Raw genomic sequence first — 27,940 nt, forward strand, 5'->3', positions numbered from 1 at the left:
TTGTGATAAGTGCTTACATGAAATCAAACTGGTTCAACCAAATTCCTTACTCTCAAAGCATATTTGCATTTCGAACGTCGCAATTTCCAGCGAAGTGCCATGGTTGCACTGTACATAGTATATGTATTTCTAATCCACATTTTTAGCGTTTCAACGCCGGCGCTGCGCCACACCCATATAAACTGTTGTGCATTTGGCGAAATAAAAAAAGCATTTATTTTCTTAATGTCTCAAAGTGCGTGTTTATTTCGCATTAGCGTCACTTCAAAGCAGACGCTCATTTATTGCGGTTAGCCTGCCAAAGAAAAAACACAACAACAACAAAAGCAATGAAATCAACCACAAAACACAACACACACCATGCAACAACCGGCAAATGGTCAAAGCGGAATAAAAAAGCGCAGTTTATTATCATTACATTAAAACAACAATAACAAAATGACCAATAGCATAGTATGAAAGTTACTAACAACAACAATTAACGCGTTGTAGTATTGAGTAACGCGAAAGAAAAATAAAAAACAAATACAACGCTGTCAGTGTTCATTAGCAACAGCATTAAGAGCAATTGTAAAGCTGGTAATAATGCGCACACATACACCTTTATATATTTTGTTTTAATTATTTGTGTGGTGTGCGGTTATTAGGGTGCTGCTTAAATATTAACTGTTCAATTTTATTAATAATACGACAAATTTTGTATGTTTTTATCTTATTAAAGAAATCTATCAATACATTATCGATTTGTTCGAAGTTTCCAATATCTGCCGTTATCATTTTTGTTTTTTGTTTAGCAAGTACCACCCTAATACAGATTACGTTTTTCACGTAATAATTATTACGGACTAATGAAAGCTTATCAAATATTATATATTTTTTAGTATGCTTAGAGAACGGTGGTCGCACCCCAATCAACCGCGATCGGTTGAGAATTTTATATGCTAAATATTTTCACTATAGCAGTGTCGCTCTGCTCCAGATGAATGAAATAACATTTTTTCCGGTATATTAAATATCATCCTAATCAAAATTAAAACTCTGTACTGCAACACTGCCAAAGTAATTCAGCTTGATGAAAGTCACTTTAAACAAAATACTATACCCTAAGTACCGGCATAATCCACATAAAGCAAACACATTTGTCGTAATTTCATTTCCCGTTATATCAAGTACCACCCTAATAAAAATAAATTTTTTTTTAATATCCGACACTACAACTGTACCCCTGTAGTTGAGATTTATGAAAATTACTTTGAAAGAAATCATATCTTAAGTACCACTCTAATACAGATTTATATATAATTTTATGTTTTTTTAATAATACTTGTGTGTATCACTTATATGAAAGCAACAGCATCCTAATAAAAATTATAAATTTTTTTCACACATCCTATGATGTAGATCAAATGTATACAATTTACTTTTAAAACATTCCATAACTTAAGTACCACCCTAACACACATTTATATATATTCATAATAACACTTCTGTATGTATCACTTTTATGAAAGTAATGCCTTTCTGCATGTTATTGTTATTATTACGGCTTAATATATTTATTTCGATAATAAGCTTGTGAGTGTTTGTTGTTGTATTATGTATTTCTAGCTTTTTTACAACACTATCTTTGTCTATAATATGTAAATAGCTAGATATAAAAAACATATGCATATGAGTGTTAATCCAAATCGTTTACCGACAACAACACCAACGCAGCGCCAGCTTCGTACAAAACCAACTTCACACCACAGTAAACAAATCCACCACCCGACATATATGTACACTCTGTCAGTCACATAAGTCAGCANAAAAAAAAAAAAAAAAAAAAAAAAAAAAAAAAAAAAAAAAAAAAAAAAAAAAAAAAAAAAAAAAATCATAAATATATTTTTATAGCTAAAAAAATAACAACTAATGCATTTTCTAACTCCCATTATGTGCCACCATACCTGGGTTCCATGTCACCACACCCAACCCAACACATATCCATCACACTAGCATACCATTTGTACCCTCGCCCCATCTCCCCCTTCATTTGAATCGTGCTTATACTCGTACCGTTACATTTGCGCAGCGCTTATGCGCGCCCATCCCATTCAATGGCCTATTCAAAATTATGAAATTTCGTCAAAAAATAACCGTTTATTTCGAAATTTATTTAAAATTAAAACAAGAACCAAAAACAATGTATCAATATAACTATTGAAGCGTTCGTATATTACATATTCAACTAATTGGCATAAAATGGCCTTTCACCATGAAAAAAAAAAAATCCAAAAAATATTAAAAAATAATCAAAAAGTTAAAAAAAAAATTAAATAAAATTTAAAAACATTTTTCAAATATTTTTAAATATTAATTACTCGTTTGTTTGTTCATTCGTTAGTTTGTGCGTTCATTTTTTCGTTCCATTGTCTAACATTGCCGCTTCAGTTGTTTACTTGCCCGTTATATTCGTGTTGATACACAGCGCATATAATTATTTACATTTATTTTAACTAATCAAATATTGCTTTTTAATTTAATTAAAAACAAGCGAAAATTTGTACAAAAATTAATACTTTCAAATACAAATATTGACTTTACAATTACGCAAATATTTTATGTAGCAAATATACTTTTTTTTCTCAATGGAAACAGTTTTTTTTCTTTCAATGTGTAATTCGCGTGAAAGCAAAAAATAAGCAAACAGTAAATACCGTTAATGTGTAATTCGAAGCAATTGATGTTGGTGAATGTCATAAATGCCAATTGGTTGGACCGTACTTATTCCCAGTAACCTCCACTTACCACCAATCCAAACTTGAATACTTGAATACTTCAATTTTGTTAATTAAGAAATGTCTCACGTCAATTAAATGTTTTAAGAAGTGCTTAACTGTAATTTATATTTTTATCCAACGCGTGCTGTGTAACTTTGAAAAGTAAATTAATCTGTTAAGCTGTTAAACAGTCGTGGGAATCAAAGCAAATGTTCAAATGTCGATGGTGCTTTTTTTGGTAATCTGATTATGACTCGAATTTTGAGGGAGGAAATTTAATTAAACGAAAAAAAAAGTAAAAAAAAAAACAACTGAAAAACCAAAAAAATTTACTCAGAAAACAAATACCTTCAACCCAGTCGTATAAACTTTATACTAGTAAAACTTCCAAGAATATTTGGTTGAATAAATGTGACTCATACGCAGCGGCGTACTTACAAATTGAATGCTAGATGTATAATTTCAACAGCGCACAACTTTTTAAGGAATGTTTTTAATAAAAAAAAAGGCATTAGCACAAAAAGAAAAATTACGACAACCCTAACATATATAAATATATGTACATACATTATATAGGGGGTTATTATATTAATATGTTATAAAAAATGATGCATATTTGTAATTTAAAAATGCAATATGTGTGTATGATATTTTTATATTTTTGCAACATGTTGCAAAATTTTATATCATAGTTTTGTCCATTAAACGGTGGTTTGTGTCACCGAGAAAGCCCGGGAGAAAGACTGCGTCTATGAATTCTTTGACTGTCTGCCTCTCGGTCTATCGGTGCAAGCGATAAAAATATATAATGATTAAATAAAATGAAGATATGTTAATGAAACTTGGTACATGTATTCCTTGGCACCCAAGGAAAGCTAATATTGCAGTTGGGCGCAATCAATTTATCACAGTAGCATGAGACACCTGTGAGCTAAATATTATTTAAAAGTCAGCGTGTCTATATTCCCTAAATGGTTTAATTAACATATCTTCCAAATCGCTAAGATTAAATCAATCAGACTTTCTGATAATAAGTGTTTATAGCAACTCTTAGCTCTTCATATCATATGAAAAAGGTTGGGGTCTGGTATTTTTTCCTGCTCTCCACCAGATATGTTGAAAACTAATATGTAGAATAACTCACTAAATAAATACGCCACAAGCAATAAATTTGTCATCTAAAATGGTGTGAAAGGATTATGTAGGAGCAGATATAAATACTGACCAATGGTAGTGGTGAGTTAAGCAGAAAAAATCGCTGCACAAATAGTGCCCTCAAAGAGCAACACATCAAATATATAGACATCGGTGCTCATGGCTGATTTTTTACCGAAATCTTTGATATAAAAATTTGAAGATAATATTTTTGTTATGATTGTTAGTTGTTACGCGTCAATATTTCCCTTAACCCCCATATGCCTATTATAAATATTTTCCAAATTTCGTTTGACTTTATACCCCATTCATCGGTAAATATGTAAGAAAGTTTAATGACAATGTCTCCTCTTACCTTAAAAGGCATTAAAAAACTTAAAGGGCAATACTTCCCCTAGTACCAATAAAGCTAATTTTCGTATTTTCAAACATCCGCTTGATTTTGTACCTGTTAGGAAATCTAAGTTGTCATTTTCGATTGCATAAAATGTTCGGTTACACCCGAACTTAGCTTTCTTGTTAGATCGACGCTTTGAAATATATTGAATATATTTAGAGCTGATTAGAGCGCCATTAGTCTTGTTTTCATTAGGCTAAAAGAGTATAATCAAATGGGGACTTAGGGTACTTAATATGTAATTTAAATCAATTAAAGAGTTTTTCAATAAGCGCTTTACAAAAGTAAGTAAAACGAAAACGGTTTGGAAAATTAATGAAATTCTTTATTTCTATGAAAGTTCATTTAATGCCATTATGTAAGGAACTCGATTTCTTTTGCATGGTCACCACGGTAGAAGTCCAGACGATGAACCCAAAGTTTTGCATAATAAATACTGATATAAATTTTTCAACGAGCACAACAAAATTTTCTTAAAACAACAAAAAATTTCACTATCACGCTCATAGCTTAACAGCATATCTTGTTTCAATGCTGTTATATAATTTTAGTCTATATAAATTTTATTATTGTTGCCACACACGTGCGACGCCTAATGGACTTGCAACCAAATAACCGTTGTGCTCATTTAGTTTGTGGCTTGTCATCAACAAATTAAAGCATTTCAAAATACTGCTAACAAATTTAATCAATAAGTGTTGCAACACTTCAAATAGTATTTGACATGCAAGTCGTAATTTTTCAAGTGCTACATTGTTGAACACAATAGCAGCATTAATGACGTGATTAAATTAAAATGAATTAAAGTGCATTGAATACATTAGAGTGAATTGTGGCGAAAATTGGCTGACCGAGACATTAAATTTGGACTGTTAGTGGAAATGGCATTATCAAATGTCTTTATAAATTCAAGAGTTTGCAACTGAATAAACATATACATATATTTGAGTGTCCATTATTTCTCAAAATATTTTTTTTTTCCAAACGCTCGCAAAACTTTTCAGGCTTTGCAACCTTAGAAAAGTTTTTTTTTTCTTGTTATATTTAAATCTTGAAAAAATCATTTTACTTTCCTCACACATGAGAGTTTTTGATCTTTGTCACTAATTTCTTTTTTTCACCTAAAAAAATTTGCAACTTAGAAATTGTTTTATTCAAACAAAAAAACGTTCGCCTTAGAAAAAAGGTCTGATGGACTTTTCATACAAAATTTCAAAATAATTTTCACTTAAAAGTTATACGCAGTTAAAAGTATACCTTAAAAGTACTGCTTTCATAAAGTACACCATGTCGTATGAGCAACACAGATTGTATAATTCATAAAGTACACCATGTTGTATGAGCAACACAAAATATAAAATTCACTTGTACGAATGCTCAGCAAAAAAAAAATCCCACATACAACAAATATCTAACAAAAAGGTCTACACAAGTTATGCTTGTAAAATTTCCAAAATAATTCGGTTGAATCAATATCATTCATACGCAGCGTTGTACTTCTTGTTCAAATGCTTAATGTATAATTTTTACTGCATATAACTTTTAAAATATTGATTATAAAGAAAAATTATCTACGAAAATATGAACTTCTACGCTTATACATCTACTTCCTTTATCAAAATTTTTTCCTCATATAAAAGTAAAATATTTTATTAGAATTTTTTATTGTTACAAACATACACTATCAACAAAGACGTTCTGAAAAAAAAAAAAAAAACAAAAAAAGAAAAGATTTTAGACTCTACCATTGCGCCGTCACTTAAGGTGACCGCTCAGAAAAAAATGCGCCTGTTTTTGCAGGATAACTCCTTACAGCATCATCCAAAGTGCAAATTACGTGTTTTAGTTAAAACCTTAATATAGAACTTTTACGACGGAAAAGAAAAAGTGAAAATTGGATTTTTGGCAGACATTTTTACAAAAAAAAAATTAATTTCGAAACATTGTTTTTTGTTATTAAAAAAAATCCTTTGAACAAAAAAAAAAAAAAAAAAAAAAAAAAATTTTAAAAAAAAAATAAAAAAAAAAAAAAAAAAAAAAATAATATAAAATTTTAGTGAAAATTTCGCTAAATTTTTTTTCTTTTAAAATAGATGTTAATCCAAATATTAAACGGCTTAGGCACCCTTCACAATAAAAATTTAAGGTTTATTTATTTTCGGCGCATAAGTTAAAAGTTCTGGTGGCTTCTGCACCAAAAACATCAACCCGAGAAATAACGAACACCCTAATAGCCATACATATATGCAATAAAAGTATATGTGAGCACCTTGCCACAGTAAAGAACACCGCCAAGTCATTGTCAACCACAAAATTGAGCAATACTTAATATTTATGGGAATTTAACTCCTTCCATGGCGCCACACTCCCACCTACCCCAACTCAAGTGCTTGCAAATATCCCACTCACTTTAAGTACCACGCCAAACAACTACTTAAAGCGCACACACACTCTAGCATGGGCGTATATAAATGAAGCGAGGCGCTACCGTGGAAATTAAGTGTCCACATTTACGCCCATTTATATTCATCGTTTCATACATAAATTATTACACGACTTGTTGCAATTAAATTTGCCGCTGACCTCAGCTTTAATCCGAACCGCAACATAGTGTTGTTGTTGTTGCTGTGCTATAACAACAACAACAACGAGCACACTTTATGCCATATTACTTTAACAAAGTATGTGTGCGATTGTGCGCCCCTCACTTTGAAATCTCTGCCACACGGCATGCATAATTGCGTTGCATTGAATTCGCTGCAAGTTTCAATGCTATGACAAAGTGACATTAACTTGCCACAAAATGCACTCAACAAAAACGCTACACACTCGCTTAATACTACAATAATAAACAATAATGATAATGGCAACAACAAAACGAGCTGGAACCAAGAAGTAACAGACACACACACATATACAACGGAATATTTAGTTCTGCACTTTGTGAATATCCAATTGTTGCAACTTTGATTGCAAACATACATACATACATATACTCTATGTTCGAGTATATGTCTACATGGCAACAGCAACTTCGTTGTTAACTTGTTAGTGCATTTTGTGCATAAAATTGCAAGACAACAAAACACTTTTGTGGTTTCGTTTCAACTTTTTGCAGCGTTTAAGTGTGTGTGCAGCGTAATTGAGTGTCTCGAAGTGTGCTGGTATGTGTTGCATGCATGCGTGTGTGTGTATACATTGCTCCACCATGAATGATATGTGGTTTGATGGATGTAAATGCAGGAGTATATACCGTAATCTACCACAATTTCATTACAAGCATTAATAAAGTCAAGTGCAATCGCTGCACACACACTCTTATAGCATCCATGTATGTGTGTATGTGTGCATTTGGGTGCTTAAATATAACGCTTCACTCGGCGTACACGCTAGAGCACTTCCTCTTTGACATAACGCTTATTGTTTGAATGCGAAGGCACAGTGAGACAAGGGTGGACAAAGAGCTCGTAAATTTTGTTTAGACATTTTTTTTTTATTATTATTATTATTAGATTCCAATGAACTGTTTCACGAAACTTATTCTTAAAATATTTAAAAATTCAAATCTCGAAATCAAACCATTTATATATGTTAAAATGTGAAAAATAAAACTACAAAGTTAATAAAGGATATATGATTAAGAAATCTGAATGTACCCAAGCGCATACATAGTAATACCACTTATGTCCAAATGTCATAACTATTTTTTAAAAGTTGAAAAACGTAAGCTCCCATGCAAACTCATAGATGATAGTCCTTGTAAGGACAACTTTTGTATTTTATGAGATATTCACACGAAATTCAGCATGAAATATTACATCAAATTGCGTTACTATCTACGAAGAAATTTTTCGGATCGAACTACTATGGCATAGCTACCATACAAACTGATCGATCAAAATTCAGACCTTGCATAGAATTTTATTTTATTTGGCGAGATATCTTCACGAAATTTTGCACGAATAAGTTTCTAAGGAAACTCCACAATCTCCAAAGAAATCATGCGGATCGGACTGCTATAGCATATAGCTGCTATGCAAACTGATCAATCAAGTTTTTCTAAAGAAAACTTTTGTTTTTGATAAAATATCTTCACGAAATTTGTCATAGCGTTTTCTTCGAAGCAACGGTACAATCTCCGAGGAAATTGTTTAGATCGGACTACTATAGCTTATAGTTGCTAAACAAACTGACCGCTCAAAATCAATATAAATATATTTTAATATCTTTTTATACTATAAAAAGACCACTTGTGAAAAAGCAAAAAAAAAAAAAAAATCTGCTTTTTTGACGATTCTGTGTTGGGCTCAAAACAACAATACCGTTACTAAATCCGTTGTTATGAATGACAAACTAAAATTTTAAAATAAAATTTTTAACCAATTGCGTACATTCAACCCACTGTAGCCTGATTCATTCGAGCCCTCAAACACAATATTTAGTGCTCATACGCCCCGTGGTGCCATGAACTTTAAACAAGCTATTGCGGTAACCTCACTTTACAATATTTACACACACACACATTTGTTATTAGCGTTYTTTTGCATACATATGTATATGCAACTGCATTGTCCATTGTGTGATTTTGAGTACATACATATATATACATACATAAACATATATATATATATGTGATTGTCTGTACGTGCTGAAGAGACTATGAGTGCTCGAAATGAGCTGCCTTTGTTTCAACCTTACAGCAGATTATCATGAAACCAACTCATCTCAAGACATTAATGTGCTTTGCAGGCATAACGATGCTTGCACTTATACGAGCAGACACACACACATGCACACAAATGCATATGATAGCTGAGTTGCATACAATGGCCCAACGCATAAACAATACAAGTCAAGCAGATATGCTTATAATATATGCTTTAGCACACTTCTTCGTGCCATCCAATAGCCACACTTTGTCCAACGAGCAAGCGTTGCGTCTTAAGCGCTCATTATTATTGTTGGTGTGCTGACGCCAAAGGATGCTGCATATTGTATATATGTTTATGTGCCTTTGTGTGTTGACATTAAAAATATTATTTGTGATTGCTAGCTAACGGCAAATGTGCTTTAATAACGGAACTGCTTGCCGGCACTGGCATTTAATTCACACACACACACACACACCCACATACATGTACATATATTTACATTTATTTGTAGCAGCGCTAAATATTGTCATTTGATACCACGCCTGCGAAGCGTTTAGAGGCGACTTTCAAGTGCCAAGTTGTTGAGCTGTTGAGTTGCTGAGTTGCTGAGTTGCTGAGTCGATGGCTACAAATTGCGCCAAAGCATTCATTTATTTCCACACTTAATGAATTGCGAAGCAGTGCAAAAGAAATGGCAAATGTCACAAGCATGTTTATATATGTTTGTATACTATATATTTTTGTTAGGGTGGGACTAAATTTTTTTCTTAATTTTTTTCTCTGCAAAAAAAAAATCATCAGAGACAAGAAAAATCATAAACTGCAGCTGCACCAAATCCATAATAGCCTCACAGATTTCTTTTTTTTTTTAGTATAAAAGTATATAAAAAAGTTTTATTCGGACAGTTTATATGGCAGCTGTATGTTATAGCTATACGTTATGAAGCATTTCTTCAGATACTATTGTGGATATAGTTTGAATAGTAAGGTATGCCAAATTCCGTGAACATGTCTTATCAAACAAGAAAGTTTTTCATACAAGGGCTTAAGTTGCATTGGTCAGTTTGTATGACAGCTATAAGCTATATTGATCCGATCTGAACAATTTCTTCGGAGATTGTAGCGATGTCTTAGATAGTCATCCGTGACAAATTTCATGAAGATATCTTTATAAAAGAAAAAGTATTTCATACAAGGGCTTGAGTTGTATCGGTCTCATTTTATGACAGCCATATGATAAAGTTACCCGATCAGTACCATTTTTTCGGAGATTGTGAAGAAGCCTTCGGTAGTGCCAAGTCTGTGTGTGTTCAGATTTTGAAGATATCTCCTCAAAAGAAAAAGTTTTCCATATAAGGGCTTGAGGTTGAACGTAGAATTTGTATAGCAACGAAGCCATGGATAATAATTTTCTAAGAGCTCAAGCTTTACCAGAATTTTTTTATTGTGATTTCAGAAGAGGCTTTCACAATATATAAAGCAAATAATTAAAACATACAATTTTTTTTACCACCCTATTATATATATATAAATGCATTTTTTGTTGTTACACTACAAACAAGCGTGAGGGTGAGAGAGCAACGGAAAAGTGGCAGCGACACGCCGCCATCGTTCGCGCAAACAGCAATTGTTGCCGTCAAATGAAGTGGAAATGAAAAGCAAAATGCAATGTGTTGTCAGTTAGTTTTCATTGCACGCTTTGGTGCGCCTTCCACCATCTTCGCTTAATTTATTTCGTATTTTTCTACGGCGCTCAGTTTTTATCTGCGCTATTTTTTCTCTCTATTTACTCGATTGCACACGGCGGTCACCAATGGCCGCAGGCCAGGGTGTGGAGGGACTTAAAAGTAAACGTTTGTGTTTAAAAAGCAACAACTACGTATATATATGTGTGGATTTATATGGGTGGGGTGATATAGTTATGCTGATTTTGCTAGGTTTTGTTTTTGGTTATTGTAAATAATTGTGCAATTTTTTTTCCAGAGTGCTTAGTTATTTACAGCTGAGGGGATTATATACTGTAGTAGAGTGTGTGTGTGGTTAATCGCACACAAGTGCGACAAGTTCCTCTTGAATTAACAGTACAGTTAGAATGGCCACTATTCATGACTTCAGTTACATGGTGGAATTATAGTTTATAAAAATTACAGTATTGAAAACAGTTAATTTTGTAAAATATTTTGATTTAATATGTGGCCAAAATAAGAAAAAACGTTAACTCCGGTTATATCTAAACCAAAGCCTTCACATTTGAAAGAAAACTACGTACAAGAACGTAATTTTGCGTGTGATCGTTCAGTTTGTATAGCAGCTTGTTGTTAAAGTTGTCCGATATATAATCTTGTTAGAAAATAAGGAATGTGTGCAAAATTTCATATCAATGTCTCAAAAACTTAGTTTCGGCTCATTTTTCCTTCTATTAAGATGATTTTTGACTTGTTTGCCCATCAAACTCAGAAATACATCTCATCGGCTGTTATAATGCTCACCATCATTGTAGGATATACTCGCACAATCAAGTATGTCTAAAAAGTTCTGTTTACGGTAATCTTTTTGAAGAAACTTCAGCTTTATGGAGACGCGTTTCATAACCAAAATATCCACTAAAATCATTTGAACGAGCTTTCCTGATGATTCTCAAGCACCATATTCTTCACTTCTTTAATATTTACATCAGTTGAAGAGGTCAAGCGTCTTCCAGACGCGGCATATCTTGAACGATCTTTCAACCGTTCTTTGAAGATATTGTACCACCCACTCACAGGCTTGTGTGTAAGCCTTTTGCAACATTCGCAACGATTTCATACACGAAATTTGGTTAGAAATACAAAAGTTGGGAAAAATTCCTTGTTCGATATTTTAACCATTATAAAAATCGCAGATCACGACTGAGTTGTACCGACTTAAGCAGCTGCTGTAAACTAACTGGTTGACAGATCGCGCTCATATTTGGATAATAGTTAAGGAGAATCCTGCCAATTTAGCAAAATACACTTCTTTGAAATATCATTTACCCGGGAAATTTAATTACAGCCAACAAATAGGTGAAGCCTGTATACTTGCCGTAACATATTTACACCAAAAATGCTTCTCATAAAATTCATTAGTTATTCTTTTGCATATTAAAGTATGTCAACATGAGTTAACATTTTCCGACAAAAATGAAGTCAGCAGATGGCGCTGAGGGCAATATAGCTTGAAAATCTTTGACATATACCCTCTGATCATATAGAGAACGCATTCTACGTATAGACTTAGAATTATACCGAAATAAATGAAAGTATTGCACAAATTAGCTTGGCACCATGACGATTTTGAACTCTTTGGTTTATTTTATATCACATATAGTTTCATTGGTTATGATCTGAAAATCTGAAATAAATTACTAGGAATATTAGTTTTGAAATCAATTTATATGGTTTCAGAAGCTTATGAAATTAGTTCGTATCTTCCTCCAGGTCTCCATAATAACTATTTTTGTGAGAATGGCGGAGCATTCCAGAAATATGTGTTCTAGTGTTTCAGCTTTTTAATCCCAGACCAAAGACAAGGATTTGTGGAGCTGTGACCTATTATCTGCAGATGACACCGCAACCAGAAGGGATATGTATAAATTTTCCAAAGATGTCATAATTTTTTTCTGAGAAGAGCGATTTACTTTTTAAACCAGCCTTCTTTCTCCAGGTCATTTCCATTGTTACTTCTATGTCCAGGGATCCATGCTAGCAGAATATTGTTTCTAGTGGCAATCCTGTTAAGCACTCCAATTTATGCACTCCAATGCCATATTTTATTTCAATGAGTTTGCCCAAAGTAGCGCTTTACTATCACTGAAAATGATAACTCGTTCCCCGAGACACTTTTTCCCTACAATAATCTCTGCATATCTGCTAATGGCGTAGATCACAGTTTAAAAAATGCTTAAAACCTGTGAGACGTTGTCCCACAATAACAGCCGCAATTCTCGTTCACTTTTGCTACTTAATAGTATCCGACTTCAAAAAATTTATTCTATCTGGTAGTAGAACAATAAAGAATACGGAAGATCCGCCCCGCTCCCATTTTACCGATACCTACTGCTATCAGCAACCTCGGCTTGGAAGACACTGCAATAGTCAAAAAATCTGAAGTTGAAGTTGATAGAGAGCGCCTGACAGTCAACCCCTCCACCAACCATCTCCCTAAGCTTTCACCCATCCATAAAGAAACTTACTGCCCCTATGATCCAATCGGTGCTTCCCACTCACAATTCTCTCGTCGGTATATGGGCATAGAAGAAGCCGCCAGATATGTTTGTGTGAGAATATCAGAGTTCTTTTAAGAATCCAGATTATCTGAGTGTGTTAGCAACTTTGGCAGCCGTACATCTTCCGACGATGTTAACGCTCTCGAGTTTTTATGCAAGTATGGTCTTTTCTAGGATCCTCCATCACTTTCGCTGCGAGACCCAACCTTTTCCCAATGGCTCCTCCAGCGTAGTATAAGACAATCGATGCCTTTTTTGCTCTCTCGTCAATATTCCGCTTCCATGAAAGATTCCTATCCAAGCTATACATAATTACAGACATCATGTTTTTTCTCTCAGCCATATCCATTTAAATGGGGTAAATTTCCCCAACACTATTTTTGTATTAGTACTACTGCAGGATTACAAAGCATTCTCGTTTTTTTAAAAAAAAGTGAAGACTTTCATTTTGCAAACTACTGTATTATAAAATTTCAAGGTCTGAAGTATAAATGTAATCTCTTTCATGATCTGATATATATAAGATCAGATTTGTTGACCAACATGAGCATTATTAGTCAACATGCTGATGTGCTCGTAGCCGCTAACTAATTTTCTTAAAGTAAACAAACCAAATCATATTCTGTCTTTAATCAGTTGCGCAAGGGCGATCTACAGTTCATATTTGACTGACTTTCATGCAGCAGAAAGAAAATTCTATTTCTTTTTAATAAAACCGCACCGAACACATTTCAAAAGTATTCACACTTTGCTGCATATATTCTGTTAGGAGCAATTTTCAGTTTGATTTTATTTCACTTTTTTTCTTACTTTTCGCTTTTACTTAAATCCTTCACTTCTTCCGCCTACCCACTGTCGATTTTTCTAAATCTTCTCGAGTAACATGTGAACATTCACTTTTATGTATTTGCAAACAACTTATTTTTTATTTTAAATGCCCGTGCAATTTTGCCATGCGTACGTTCAATAATTTATGCGAATTTGTATGGAAATCGCTGTGTAAATACTAGAAAACTTGTTGTTCGGAAATATTTTATTGTTTTCAAATAAAAAAATGGGGGGAAAAAAAAACTAAATGGACTTCGGAAAGTGTTCCACATGCATAAATTATAATGGCGCACGAGATTGAAATCCTAAAAGTATGCAATGTTAAAAGTACATTCATTGCAATGGCATATAATTCATATATGGCATTTGCATGTAATCGCCCTAAAGCCGACTTTCTTACGCCTACAACAATCCATGCGCCCATAAAGCCGAGCATTGAGAGGGGCGCATACATACATACAAACATACAAGTGTGTATRTGTGTGTGCGTTTGTGTGAAAAATGCAACAGCAGCGAGATAAATAAGAATGGGAAAAAGCATAGAACATAACTTGTGAAATTAATATCTTGCCGCAGCCTACAGGTGGCTGCCACCGCATAAACAACAATGACACAACGCACAACAAAAGCAACAACTGACAGGCTGCAGAGATAAGACGACACAAGTGTACCTACGAAATGTGGAAATGCTGCACTGTTTTCCACTCCAACAAAAATACATGCATATTGCCATGCAAATGCAGCTGTATGTGTATAGGTGTACACACATTCCTACATGCATATATATAGATATATATAAAGCGATAGATCGCATGGCATTTGGCTTGCCGCATACGCTGTGATATTTTTACGAACACAAATATGTATATGCGTGTGTATATGCGCTCGATATGGCAACTTTGTTACTTTTTGTCGCATTGCACGTTTCTCTCACAATGCCGTGCCACATATACGTATRTATGTATGTATGTGTGTCTGCTAAAGCAGCATATGTTCTCTTCCCTTTGCTTATCCGGTGCTTAAGTGTGACTTGTTGTTGTTGTTGTGCTTGTAATGTCACCTCTTTTGTTGCATACTCACACATTGTGTCAAGCAAAAGTTAATTCTGTTTCGAGACCTCAATACATTTACATATCAGCACCTAAGCAAATATTGAATTTGAAGAAACCTTCTGCTAGCGGCTAGTACTTTAAATGCAGATTCGAACTAAGTACTAAGCTTTTAATTTATGTTCACTTCACTAATTAATTTTAACAGTAAACTATATGGTATTTAAGAAACTTGCGGAATGACTCCGCTCGGTCCTTAGCGTCACAATGAACTTTTCCACTTATTTGTGTCTTGTGACCGCTTTTTAATTTGACTTCAAACCTTTCGAAGCTTCGATGTTTCGATGTTCACGTTCCTATTAAATACAGGTTTGAGGAGGATTGGCTTTCGGTTCGCTGCCTTGTGGATACCAGTTGACGGCGTTTCGGATGATTGCGTCTGGATCTTTACTCAGAACATGTCCGAGGTTACGATATTGGCTTTTTCACAGCCATAGAGTATTGTCGAGTTAACATCGCAGTTTAATATGTTTATTTTGGTACGCCACGTAATGGTGGAGTAGCTTCAGAATGCGTTATGAATACCAAGAGCGTACTTATCCTTATTTATACGATTGGTAGATGACCGCAAATGATTTTTTAGCCGATGCTAGTTAATTTTTGAACTCAAATTCGTATTTTCTCTCGGATTTGTTGAGTAATATTTTGAGATAATGCTGACGTTCTGTGCAAGCTCAATTACTTGGCAATCTCCAGCAATTCCATTTGAACCCGGCATCCATACAACCCTTTTGCAACACATTACTGTTCAGAAGCTGAAATGAGTCTCTAAAAAAATATTTTTTGACCGAGCCATGGCTTCCATATATTTATTTCAACGAACGCTGGATCTTCCTGTTCAAAAAAAAAAATTTTTTTGCAACGTGGCCTTTATAAGTAGCGTAGAATAGTATTATTATTATTATTTTTTTTTTCAAAAAGTGAGCTAGAAATATGCTTGATAGACGGCATTCCTTGATAGAAATTACAAGGTCTTTGAATGCGTTACAGTTTTGTACAAATCACTTAGTCTCGGTTAGATAATATTAGATAGAAATGAGCATAAAAGTTCTGAAACTCACCGCCAAAGTCAGTTTTCTTTAAATTTTTTGAAGCTTACATGGCTTATGATTCTTTCAAGAGACTGCAATCCAATTTTACATAAGAATTTGAAACGAATGATTCTGAAACTTAAGTATAAACAGTATTATTTTCACTTCCGAATAAAATAGCTCTTCAGTTAGATGATAAATTATGATCATGCTCTGTCCATAGTAAGATTCTATTTTTCCAATGGCAAACAATGTAGATCGACATATGCTCTTCTTATTTTCTATTATAGCAGAAAAACTACAGATGTCACTGACAGTCACACCAACCTAGAAAAAAAATTTCGTCGCGTTATTTTTAATCAAAATTTCTACTAAAAAGTCTTACTATTTTTTGCCCATAAGAGTTTGTGGGATATGTTAGCATAGCGACCGAAATTCAAGAAGTTAAAAATAGCTGAAGCATAAAGACACACACTGAAAATATTGTAAAGAAATATATTTAACGCAGCAATTTTACAAAAACCAGTAAATGCACGCATTTAGCTCCGAATATTTGCATTATAAAATTTTTTACAACGCCATTCGTGCGTGTATGTGTAAAAGAAAAGTTCTTAAATCGCTTCATTTTGTAGGCCATAATGTAAATGTTGTTATCGTTTTCGCTTCGCATTGTTTGCGCCACACGTCCAAAGCATAAAATGCAGGATGCAGGAAATGATGCTGCCTGAATTTCATGAAATGTGCGTGCGAAAGGTAGAAAAAACAACAACAATGAAACTTTGTTTTATTTTCGAAGCTTCACCGCAGTACTGTTATGGAATGTTGTTGCAATTTTTTATCCAATCGACAGTAAGCGAGTGTGGAATGACGCAACGCGCATTCCATATTCCTTCGCACAGATGAAATGTGGAAATTCTGCTTTATGCATATACATATATTTAACTAAAATATAAAATAATACAAATGACTTTAGTATAAGCGGATATGCAATAAACAAAAGAAATATAAATATTATGGAGGAAGTTTAATATTAATCTAAACAATGAATTAAAATTTTGTTGTGCTAAATACGAGTTCGGGCATACAAATCTGATGCAGTACATTTTGATTTAAGGATGCACTTTGAAGACTTTTTCCCCTCAATTTTCGTGTAATTTTCAATTAATGCAGGTATGAAGCTAACAATCTTCTCTCGGCAGTTAAATCTTAAAAATGAGTTGGATGTTGGTCTGATTAAATTTAACTCAGACTGACAAAAGTGTAACAGTTTCACATATTATATAGGCAAATATTTATTTTCGCCTTCGAATATGGCCTTCAGTACCTTCAGCGAATTTATGAATTTCTACGGTGTCGGCTCATTTTTGGTGCCTTATTTAGTGAATTGTTGAAGAGTTTTGACGTCATAATCATAAACGTCTCGTGTCCACTAATGATGCGTTTAATCAATGTAGGGCCGTCAGCTATATTGTTGCGCATCTCTTTTGCGACCTCTACTCGACGTCGCTTATGCTACAGATTCAGGTGTTTTGATACGAGTGTTCCGTCGATCGATAAGATTGATGCCAACCCGGCGATTTTCAGAACTGTTTCCTTAACTTCTCCACCATAATCGTTTTTGGCAGAGAGCAGTTTTCATAAGTTTTCTATGACTTCACGTATGTCCGTCTTGTTGAACTATATGTTGTCCAGGTCAAGTTCTTCCAATTGGAGCCATAAAAAGATCGTTGGTTATCATCGATCTTTACCGCTTTTTTTTCGAAAGAAATACGGACCGATGATTGCTCCAAACTTAAAACCACACCAGACTGACAATTTAAGTAAATTTAATGGTTTTTACGATTAAATTGTGGATTTTCTTTAGACCAGAATCGACAGCTCTGCTTATTAACCGCATTACGAAGATGAAAGTTAGCCTCATCGGATGAGATGATTTTCTTAAAATTGGTTATCGTATTCAAGTTGTTCCAAGGCAAAATTAGCAAACTAACGACGTTTACGTTGGTCCTATGGCATCAGTTCTTAAGTGAAAACAATTGCTTACGAATGCAAGCCCAAATCATTTCTCAAAATCCATCACATTGTGGTTTGAGACAGTTCCAATTCTTAAGGAGGACTTAGAATCCACAAATTGCGGTCTTCAGCAACACTTGCCTTAACGGCAGCATTATTTTCATTACTTAAAACGGTTTTTTTGTCTTATTGGCTCTTGAACAACAGCGCGCCAGTCGTTCCGTCTTTTCGCTTTTGGCGCCAATTCGAGATACCATGCGCAGCCAGGTCCTACTCCCTACTATCTCTCTTACGAAGTGAGCTCTTCTTCTATTTCCACCAGTGGTTACTGAATCGAAAATCTTCACTGGAGTGTTGAAGATCAAAATTTGCAAATTTATGAATCGAACAAACAACTGGTATAAAAAGCGTATATTGGTATAATAAAAAAACTGAGTTATTCAGGGCTTATATCGCTGTAAGGAGGCAACCAATTACTCTACTCTTTTGCATTCAATTGAATAACTTTTTTGTAGCCTTCTCATATAAACTTTTTGGTCTGAAAACAAAATACAAATTTAGCGATCGAAAAAAAGACGAGTCGAAGCCGGCTTTAGGAAAAGCGTTGAGAAAAACCAAAATTACAGCAAATATTGTAACACCCTTTAAGTTACCCTCTAAGTATATATTCATAAATTTACAATAAACACAAGCAAAGAAAAATCATTGCTTTCTCAAAACTCGACGCCCTTCAGCCATTCATGCGGCAATGACGTGTAGGCTGCAGTTAATATAAACAAATTGTTACAGCATACTTTGTGTGCTAAAGCACGTATACATATGCATATACTTGAGCTGAAGTTTATGAATATCAACATTTAACAATTCACTATTTCACCTGCATTTTAAAACCCGTTATTTTCTACATTTGATTGCCTGCGCTATTATTACTGCCCAGCTTTTTATGCCGTGAAGAAGAATGTTGCAAGTAAATAAAAAAGAAAAAACGCAAAATAATAATAATAAAAAACAACAACAATAAAGCAATCACATGAAATAATAATAATAAGAATGCAATAAATTTTCTTTTCGCTGCAGCGCTTTAGCGCTTTCATTTGTCCTCTGCTTTGGCTGGAATTTCAATTCATTTGCAGAGGCCATGGCAACGGCAACGCTGAATTTAGTTTTTATTCGTATGATTTATGTAATACTACCAGGTTAGTAGGGGCACAAAAAGAGGGCGGTATGGAAATAAGGAATAAACAGGAAAAACAGGTAACTTAGATTGCACCGAAGCTATAATACCCTTCCTAAATACAAAGGATTTCGCACAAGTACTTTTTTAACGGTCAGTTTTTATGGCGGCTATATGCTATGTATAGTTGTTCGATCTGAATGGTTTCCGCATATATTATACGGATGCTTAAAGTAATAATCTATGCCAGATTTCATGACAATATCGTGTGAAATAAAAAAGTTTTTTATACAAGGATTGAATTTTGAAAGGTCTGTTTGTATGGCAACTATATGCTAGAGTGTTCCGATCTGAATTTTTTTTTTCGTAATTATACCATTTCTTTGGGCAATCACTCGTGCCATATGTCTTGAAGATACCTTATCAAATAAAGAAAATTTCCATATGAAGACTGAATTTTGAACGACCAGTTTGTATGGCAGCTACATACTATATGCTAGAGTGTTCCGTTCTGAAAAATTTCTTAAATGTTTATACCACTTCTTTGGAAAATCATTCATGCCAAATTTCTTGAAAATATCTTTCAAATAAAACGTTTTTAGTACGAGGACTGCATTTTGATCGTCCGTTTTTTTTGACAGCTATATGATATAGTCTTCCGATCTACACAATTTCTTCAGATATTATGCCGCTATCTCAAATAATAATCTGCACCAAATTTTGTGAAGATACCTTGTTAAATAAAAAAGTTTTCCATAGGAGGACTGCACTTTGAACGACCAGTTTGTGTGACATAGTGGTCCAATCTAAACAATTTCTTCAGAGGTCATACCACTGCCTTAAGCAATTCTGCAGGCCAAGTTTTGTGGAAATATCTTGTCAAATATATACGGTTCTGGGTATAAAATACTTCAAATTATATATATACATACTTACATGTACATATTACATACATAAATATCCACATTTCATATACTCTACAAATAAATAAAAATAAATATAGCGTTTTTGACATGCATTGCTGTCACAAATGTAGCTGCTTCACGTGCAACAACTCATAAATAAGGCATTTGTTGGCACGCTGCTTTTTTCATATAATTTTCCATACATATATGTATATACTCATATTTATACACCTGTATATACATACATAAATTTACTTGCATTTATTTACCGTGAAATGCTTAAATTTCTTGCTTCCTTTCCGCGTTTCGTACATAAATTGCTCAAAAATAATTTTGCAATATATACATATATACTTTTTTTATACATACATATATACATAAATATTTGTAAATAAATTGCATTTTCGCATTTTTCGCTCATAATTGCAGTACCTATATATACGCAAATTTCTAGCATTCTTAACTAACTTACCACTACTGCATTGCTCCGTTCATGCCACATTACTTATATATAATACATTTTCCATTTCTTGCCGCGCCAACTGCAACTTCGACTTGCAATGTGCAACATGAAATCACTAAAATCGCATATACATAACTACTTATATATATGACTGCAAATGTCGCGCTCTGATTTCGGTGCTGCATTTCCGTGACAATCTGTGCGCCGGAATTTCACCGTTATTTGTGTGCCACACAACGCCGCCATCACTTGTCAAACAATAATAACAACGTACATACACACATATATCTGCGCATAAATAATGCTAAACACATGCATGCAACTGCAACGTGCCACTTGCTACGTGCAACACATGTATTTAAATGCATGTGTGTGTGTGTGTGTTTATGGACCGCTGCGCAACTGTTACTGTAACCGTGATTTAATGATACTTATCAATAATAACAACAACAACAATGATAACATAAACAACAATGCATATCACCTGCTTGCAACACCAACTGCCGCCCATCTCAACTTGTCTGCCGTCGACCGCTTGCTACAACTGCATTATCGCCAATCAAATTAATAACATGTAATTGCATTTGAATGGCCGTCCAATTGTCGCCGCACCGCGCCACATAACACACCAACGTTGCACAATGTAATGCGACAGTTTGCAAAAGCAAGTTAGCGTGATGAGCATGAATTTATCAGCCAAACTGGATGAGCTTCAGAGAGGCGATCGACACTTGGAGACGACAGTCGCCTTGTGTGAAATACGTACACAACTGCAGGAGCTAACCAAATCCGTGGAGAGCTGTCAAAGTGAAGTGTCCGAGGTGAGTTCAATTTGTCAATGTGGTGAGTTTAGACACTTATGTTATATAACCTATATACATTTATACTTATATGTCTCTTGCTGAAAGTCTGGAGAAAATTAGTGAATTAATAACATGAATAAGAAAGTAGTTTTTATTTTAAGTATTTATTTAATAATTGTTTGTAGATTTATATTAAATTCTCTTAATATGTATGTACACATAGAACTKCACCAAAACGACCATAGGTTAGGTTAGGTTAATCTGGTAGGCCATTAAACCACGCATAGACCAGTTTCGTCCTTTGCGTTACCAGATGGCATTCCAATGCATGACTAGTGCACTAAAGATGCTCCATTGTTTCCCTGGTGCTCCACTCAAGGCAAATTACCTCAGTCTTCTTGGCCTGTCAGAACAGGTTGTAGGCTACGGTGCAAATTTGGTTGTGTGCATTGATAAAATAACAATCAACTGATGAATTTAAATCATCGCAAAAACAGCTCGATCGTTAAGCTATCGTTAATCAAGTACCAGGTTTTGAGAGTTTTCTCAGTTATAATCTTAATGTACTCAATTAATTAGGGTGTGCGGAAAAGCTCTAAACAATGTGATATTAGACAATTTCCAGTTTAGACTATATTCCTTTGATACGTGCGCTTCAGCTCTTTAACAGTTAACAGACCGAATCATTCAAATATCCCAGATTATTCTTAATTTGTTCTCAAACTTATGAAGAGTTTTGTAGATGTTAAGGCTTGGACATGTAGTTTTATAATTTTGAGAAACATTATCAATGTCAAAAATTACTTTAGATATGGTAGGATTCTTCAGTAGTTGGGAAATTTAGGTTATATTCTATGTCGTCTCCGCAAGATGGGACTCGACCCTGAAATACTAAATATACAGTAATTTTTGAGGCCACAAAAAATGTCTGTAATAAGTTCATATAAATCTAGAAGCACATTGGGAACGTTATAACTCTACTTAGGCATTTTATACTAGTCTCACTAACTCAACGGGATATCTGAAAGAGTTACTTTCCAGGAAACTAGGCCCTGATCTCGCGAGACAATTAAATAGGAAGTGTCGAGATTTTTCTACCTCGTTTTTAATCTTTACAACTGCCATCCAAAAAGAATTATAACCTCAGGCCGTGAACACGAAAAGGACACTACCCAGTTGGAAAACTACAACTTGTCAAATACTAACTTTACTCAAGGTGAAGAGCTTACTAGAAACTTTGAAGAATAATTTCAGAGTTTCGAAAAGTATTTCAGTCCAGCATTTCAGTCAAGTAAAAGTTCAAGTTCTGTGAAAGTATGAAGAGTAAACTAAGTTCAAGATCGTCAGATTTTTTTTTAGATAGTTACTAATTCCTAATAAAAAGTACACTTAATTACATAAAACTTATTTTTAAYTGTATTAATGGAAGTGTATATTTTGTATATATCACTAAAGATTAAAAATTTTAGTAAAATTTTTAAAAATATCACTTCCAAAACCAACATTTATATGTTACATAAAATTTTCGCCAATTAATCTATATACCACACACTTTTAGGTGAAACGAGACATGGTGGCGATCAAGCACGAACTAGACACCGTGCAACAAGTCAAAGAGGAAATCGAAGAGCTGCGCGAATACGTCGACAGACTGGAGGAGCACACACACAGACGGAAGCTAAGACTTTTAGAACAAGTTTGTAGCTTAAATTATTTGCCATGTTGTGTAATTAATACTTGAATTTCATTTATATTCATATACAACAATATGTAAAATCTCATTATGCGTGCAAATCAGCCAAATTCAAAACTTTATAAAACAACCAAAAAACCCAAAAAAAAAACATATACAATCGGTTCTCATATCGGTACACGAATTACATACACTTGCTTATTACTTTTACAGTATGACAACAAAGTTGAGCGCATAATGTCATTTATCAATACAGACCGCTTCTTCATAATCCTTTCTTTAATTATTTATAATTATTTTTATGTAATACCTTTTGCTAAAAAAATTCAAAACTCATGTAAAAGCTAATGAAAAATAAATATATGATTTTGTATTTTACTTTGCATTTTTATTTTTTACTAAATATTTTTTATTTATTTTTGTAAAATTTATTATTTTTTAGAAGTTTTACAGCCATACCATTACGACTTTTCAAAAGAGTGATCAAGTCTATATACCGCATTATATGAATATATTCATACAGATACAGCTGAACCTAGAGAGTATCGCGCCTGAAGAATTACTCACCTAAACATCGTTAAAAAAGTTGTATCGTCTGATATTTAGTCCTACCTCTTTTAGCATTGCTAAGGTTCATGTCTCCACTAAAAACTTACAGCGATTACAACGAAGCTCATTCTTAAATCGAAATTTCGTAGCGAACTCTAAAAAATCGTTACAAAAAAGGTTTATCCTCTAATCTCTAATAATAAATATTTAGTATTACCTCTTTTAGCATTGGTAAGGTTCATGGCTTAACTATAAGCATAGGAGTTCATTCCAAAAAATCGTGTGACACCATAAAATTATGAAAACGAAATTTCCAAACGAACTCTAAAAGTTTACCATTTTTGACAATTTTCTGATAATATTTATTTTGTGTCTCTACTATCAGCTTAAACCTCAAATTTGCATAGAAGAATTTGTTGTATATTCTCTTCTTTCTCTACCTCCGGAAAGTTTCTACAATAGTTATTGTATGTTTTCCCAGTCTGATGGGAGGTTTATTAACTAAACAATGAAATTAGCATGCCAGATCCACTTAGAGATCTTGGCATTCTTTTACCATCTTTTATGACACCCTAAGAGTCTTTATGAATTCTAAACCGCTTGGTTATCTGTATACTATAAATTAATATAAAATATATATGTTCTTTGACAGAACAGGAATCTGTGATGTTTGCTTGGAAAATCAGTGCAGTGATCAGCTTCTGGTATCTAATTTTGCTGAAAGGCAAAACCTTCTGATTATCTAGTTTAGACCAATCTGTATAGATTATATCCCTGTACCCTTAGCCAACTGACGACTTCTCGACTTCACTCATCTTTGGGAATGAAGACAATATCGGGGAACACATTTCAGTTTAATTCTACAGGATTTCGAAACATTTCGATAAAAAACATTGTTAGGAACATTTGACACCTTGACACCTCCCACTCTTCATTAGTAGGGAAGACAATATTGGAGAATACATTTAAGTTTAAAGAAAAGAGCTTTTTAGATATGAGTTTAAAAAATCATGACAAATTAGCAAAATATTGAATTTTTCCAATTCACAGAATAGTGATTTTAAATGCTACAAGCTTTATACGAAAATTCTCGAGCCAGCTGCAGAATTTCAAGTGTTTACGCTTTTAGCATGAAATTTGTCGAATCCGAAGTAAAAAATAATATTTCCATCCAAGCACTGATCCTTCTCTAGCTTAGTCACACACCTATTTTTTAATTTTTTATATCAACGAAAAAGTTCGACTCTACAGCAAATATTTGATTGAAGGCCCTGAAGTGAAACAAATATAAATTTCAATTATTTATCGGTACGAGTCATGGTAGTTACGTCCTTGGAATCTATATACATCTATCCGAAAGGCCAAAACTCTACACCCATATAATTTTTTAGGTTTCTAGCTGAAATATAAAGACTACGTAAATGAAAAAAATATATATATATTTTGTCATCGCTCAAATAATTTAATTTTTACTTTACAAGTTTTCGTTGTATTTTTTCTAGAAGAAACGAAATCACTTCATAACTTCGTATTCACATTGGAACAACTTACTCGGCTTAACAGTTATAATAAGAAATTATTTTATGATATGATTTCTATATTTTGAGTTTTGCACTCAGCTTAATTTTTTATACTCCACTGCGCACATTTCCATTAAAAATTTTTAGAAACTTACATTACTTACAACGCATCCTTTTTTGCTCTTTTTCTTCGCTTTCTACAGGGTCTTACCTTCTTCCTAACATACTCGATATTCTCAGCGGTGCTGGGCATGTTGCAGTTCGGTTACAATACCGGTGTGATAAATGCGCCCGAAAAGAATATTGAGAATTTCATGAAGGATGTATACAAGGATCGCTATGGTGAGGATATTAGCGAGGAGTTCATACAACAGCTGTACTCGGTGGCGGTGTCGATATTCGCCATTGGCGGCATGTTGGGTGGTTTCAGCGGCGGTTGGATGGCCAATCGCTTCGGCAGGTAAGTGCAACAAAAGGCCGCAAATGAGTGAGTTAAAATAGAGACATTTTTCAAATACAAGCACTGTAATTATATAATTAATTACTCTTATACTTATTGCAAAGTAATCACTTGACGAATTTTTATTGCATTACAGAAAAGGCGGATTATTATTAAATAATGTACTTGGCATATCGGGTGCTTGTCTAATGGGTTTTACCAAAGTTAGTCATTCCTATGAAATGTTATTCCTTGGCCGATTTATTATTGGTGTTAATTGCGGTGCGTTATCTCTATACAATTATATAATCGTATGCGTAAAATATGTATGTGGCGTGTTTTCAATTATTATTTTGTAGGTCTTAATACATCATTGGTGCCAATGTACATCTCCGAAATAGCGCCACTGAACTTACGCGGTGGATTAGGTACTGTAAATCAATTGGCTGTGACAATAGGTTTACTACTATCCCAAGTGTTGGGAATCGAACAAATTTTAGGAACTAATGAAGGCTGGCCAGTTTTACTTGGTCTAGCCATATGTCCAGCAATATTGCAATTAATATTACTGCCGGTATGCCCGGAATCGCCCAGATATCTGCTTATAACGAAACAATGGGAGGAGGAAGCCCGAAGAGGTAAGCTGAAAACTATTGGAATAAGCAATATTTATTGCTTTAACTATTTTAGCAATTTGGATTTGAGACTTTGCTTAACATATGCACCTAATTGTAGGCAACAAATTAATGTTTTTTATCTGTAAGAGAACATAACATTCCATACTCAAAACGTTGCCTATATTAAGCGATAAACTAAATGGTCATAACGCTTGATTTATACTATAAAGGTAGCGAATTATTTTAAGTGACCTTATTTTTAGTCATTATATTAATAGGTGCGAAAGTTAGCTATATTTTGGGAGCATTTAATTTCATGCTGTTATATTGTATCAAGATTGATATTTCGATGGTATTAATAATTAAAGTCAGATGATGTTATGATACATTGACTGGTAAAGTGTTCCTCAAAGTGGCCCGAAGGTTCATTTCCTATAATAAATTTAATAGCTATCAAGCTGTGCTAAACGGAAATGTCTTTTTGTAGGCAGAATTTTATAAGAAATGAAAACGTTGCCTATTCTTGGCTCCTTTTAGCTCAGTATTTGTTACGATAATAATTTTTATTTTCCTTTATCTGAAATAAATGTATAAGGTGGGAGACTTTGCTAACAGCTTTATTGTATGCCGTGTTTTATAACGAAAATGTTGCCTACGTTTAGGGCGATACTAAATTCGATAAGCTCGACAAAGCTAATTTGTATCGTTGTTTTCTTGTCAGCTCTCAAAATTATAAATATATAATTTTTTTCACAGCGTTACGACGACTACGTGCCTCTAGTTCGGTTGAGGAAGACATCGAAGAGATGCGCGCCGAAGAACGCGCTCAACAATCCGAAAGCCACATCTCCACCATGGAGCTCATCTGCTCGCCCACACTGCGGCCGCCATTGATTATCGGCATTGTTATGCAGCTGAGTCAGCAATTTAGCGGTATCAATGCGGTACTTTACTACTCGACATCGCTATTCATGAGCTCCGGCCTGACGGAGGAGAGCGCCAAATTCTCAACGATAGGCATCGGCGCCATAATGGTTTGTATGCACAGCTTTTAAGTCATTTTTTTTTTTTTTTGGTGATATTTAATCAAAATTTTTACAGCTGCTAATGACGCTCGTCTCAATACCGTTAATGGATCGTACCGGTCGTCGAACACTCCATCTATACGGTTTAGGTGGCATGTTCATATTCTCGATATTCATAACGATTTCATTTTTAATTAAGGCAAGTAAACAAATGAGTTGTGCCAACATTCGGTACAAAGAATGTTCGGCCCACTTACAGCGAAGGGCAAGTATTGAAATAGAAAAATCTAAAGAAACATGCATTTACCGTTTGTCGTTAAGAGTCTATGTGGTTTGTATAGCATTTATTTTTTAGAAAAATTATTAAAATAATATCTATGGTCGCCTTATATTTAAAGGAGGCCGATTTAATTTCTGAAAAATATTCTTTCTTAATTTTGAAAAATATTTTGAAAAATAATTGTTCGATTAGCGGTAAATTTTACTGCATGCTAAAGGAATGCTTAGTAAACTGAGAATTTAGAATTTTTAGTCTTTCATATTAAAAAATATTAAAAAAAAA

General features: G+C 33.9%; 2 protein-coding genes across 2 annotated transcripts in view; both read left to right on the forward strand.

Annotated features, from left to right (window-relative positions):
• LOC108964965 overlaps positions 1–23,493 on the forward strand; it is a 68,252-nt gene extending 44,759 nt beyond the window's left edge. The window contains exons 5-6 of the mRNA XM_018927059.1: positions 21,388–21,553; positions 23,094–23,493. Of these exons, the coding sequence (XP_018782604.1) occupies positions 21,388–21,553; positions 23,094–23,276 (349 nt within the window). The 3' untranslated portion in view covers positions 23,277–23,493. The remainder of the gene's footprint in view (positions 1–21,387; positions 21,554–23,093) is intronic.
• LOC108978108 (glucose transporter type 1-like) overlaps positions 1–27,940 on the forward strand; it is a 93,607-nt gene that overhangs the window by 44,781 nt on the left and 20,886 nt on the right. The window contains 5 exon segments of the mRNA XM_018948237.1: positions 25,501–25,757; positions 25,894–26,018; positions 26,096–26,374; positions 27,110–27,387; positions 27,455–27,577. Coding sequence (XP_018803782.1) covers positions 25,501–25,757; positions 25,894–26,018; positions 26,096–26,374; positions 27,110–27,387; positions 27,455–27,577 — 1,062 coding nt within the window.

This window comes from Bactrocera latifrons, unplaced genomic scaffold, assembly GCF_001853355.1.
Source record: "Bactrocera latifrons isolate USDA-ARS-PBARC rearing strain unplaced genomic scaffold, ASM185335v1 scaffold_1, whole genome shotgun sequence".
Classification (NCBI taxonomy): Eukaryota; Metazoa; Arthropoda; class Insecta; order Diptera; family Tephritidae; genus Bactrocera; species Bactrocera latifrons.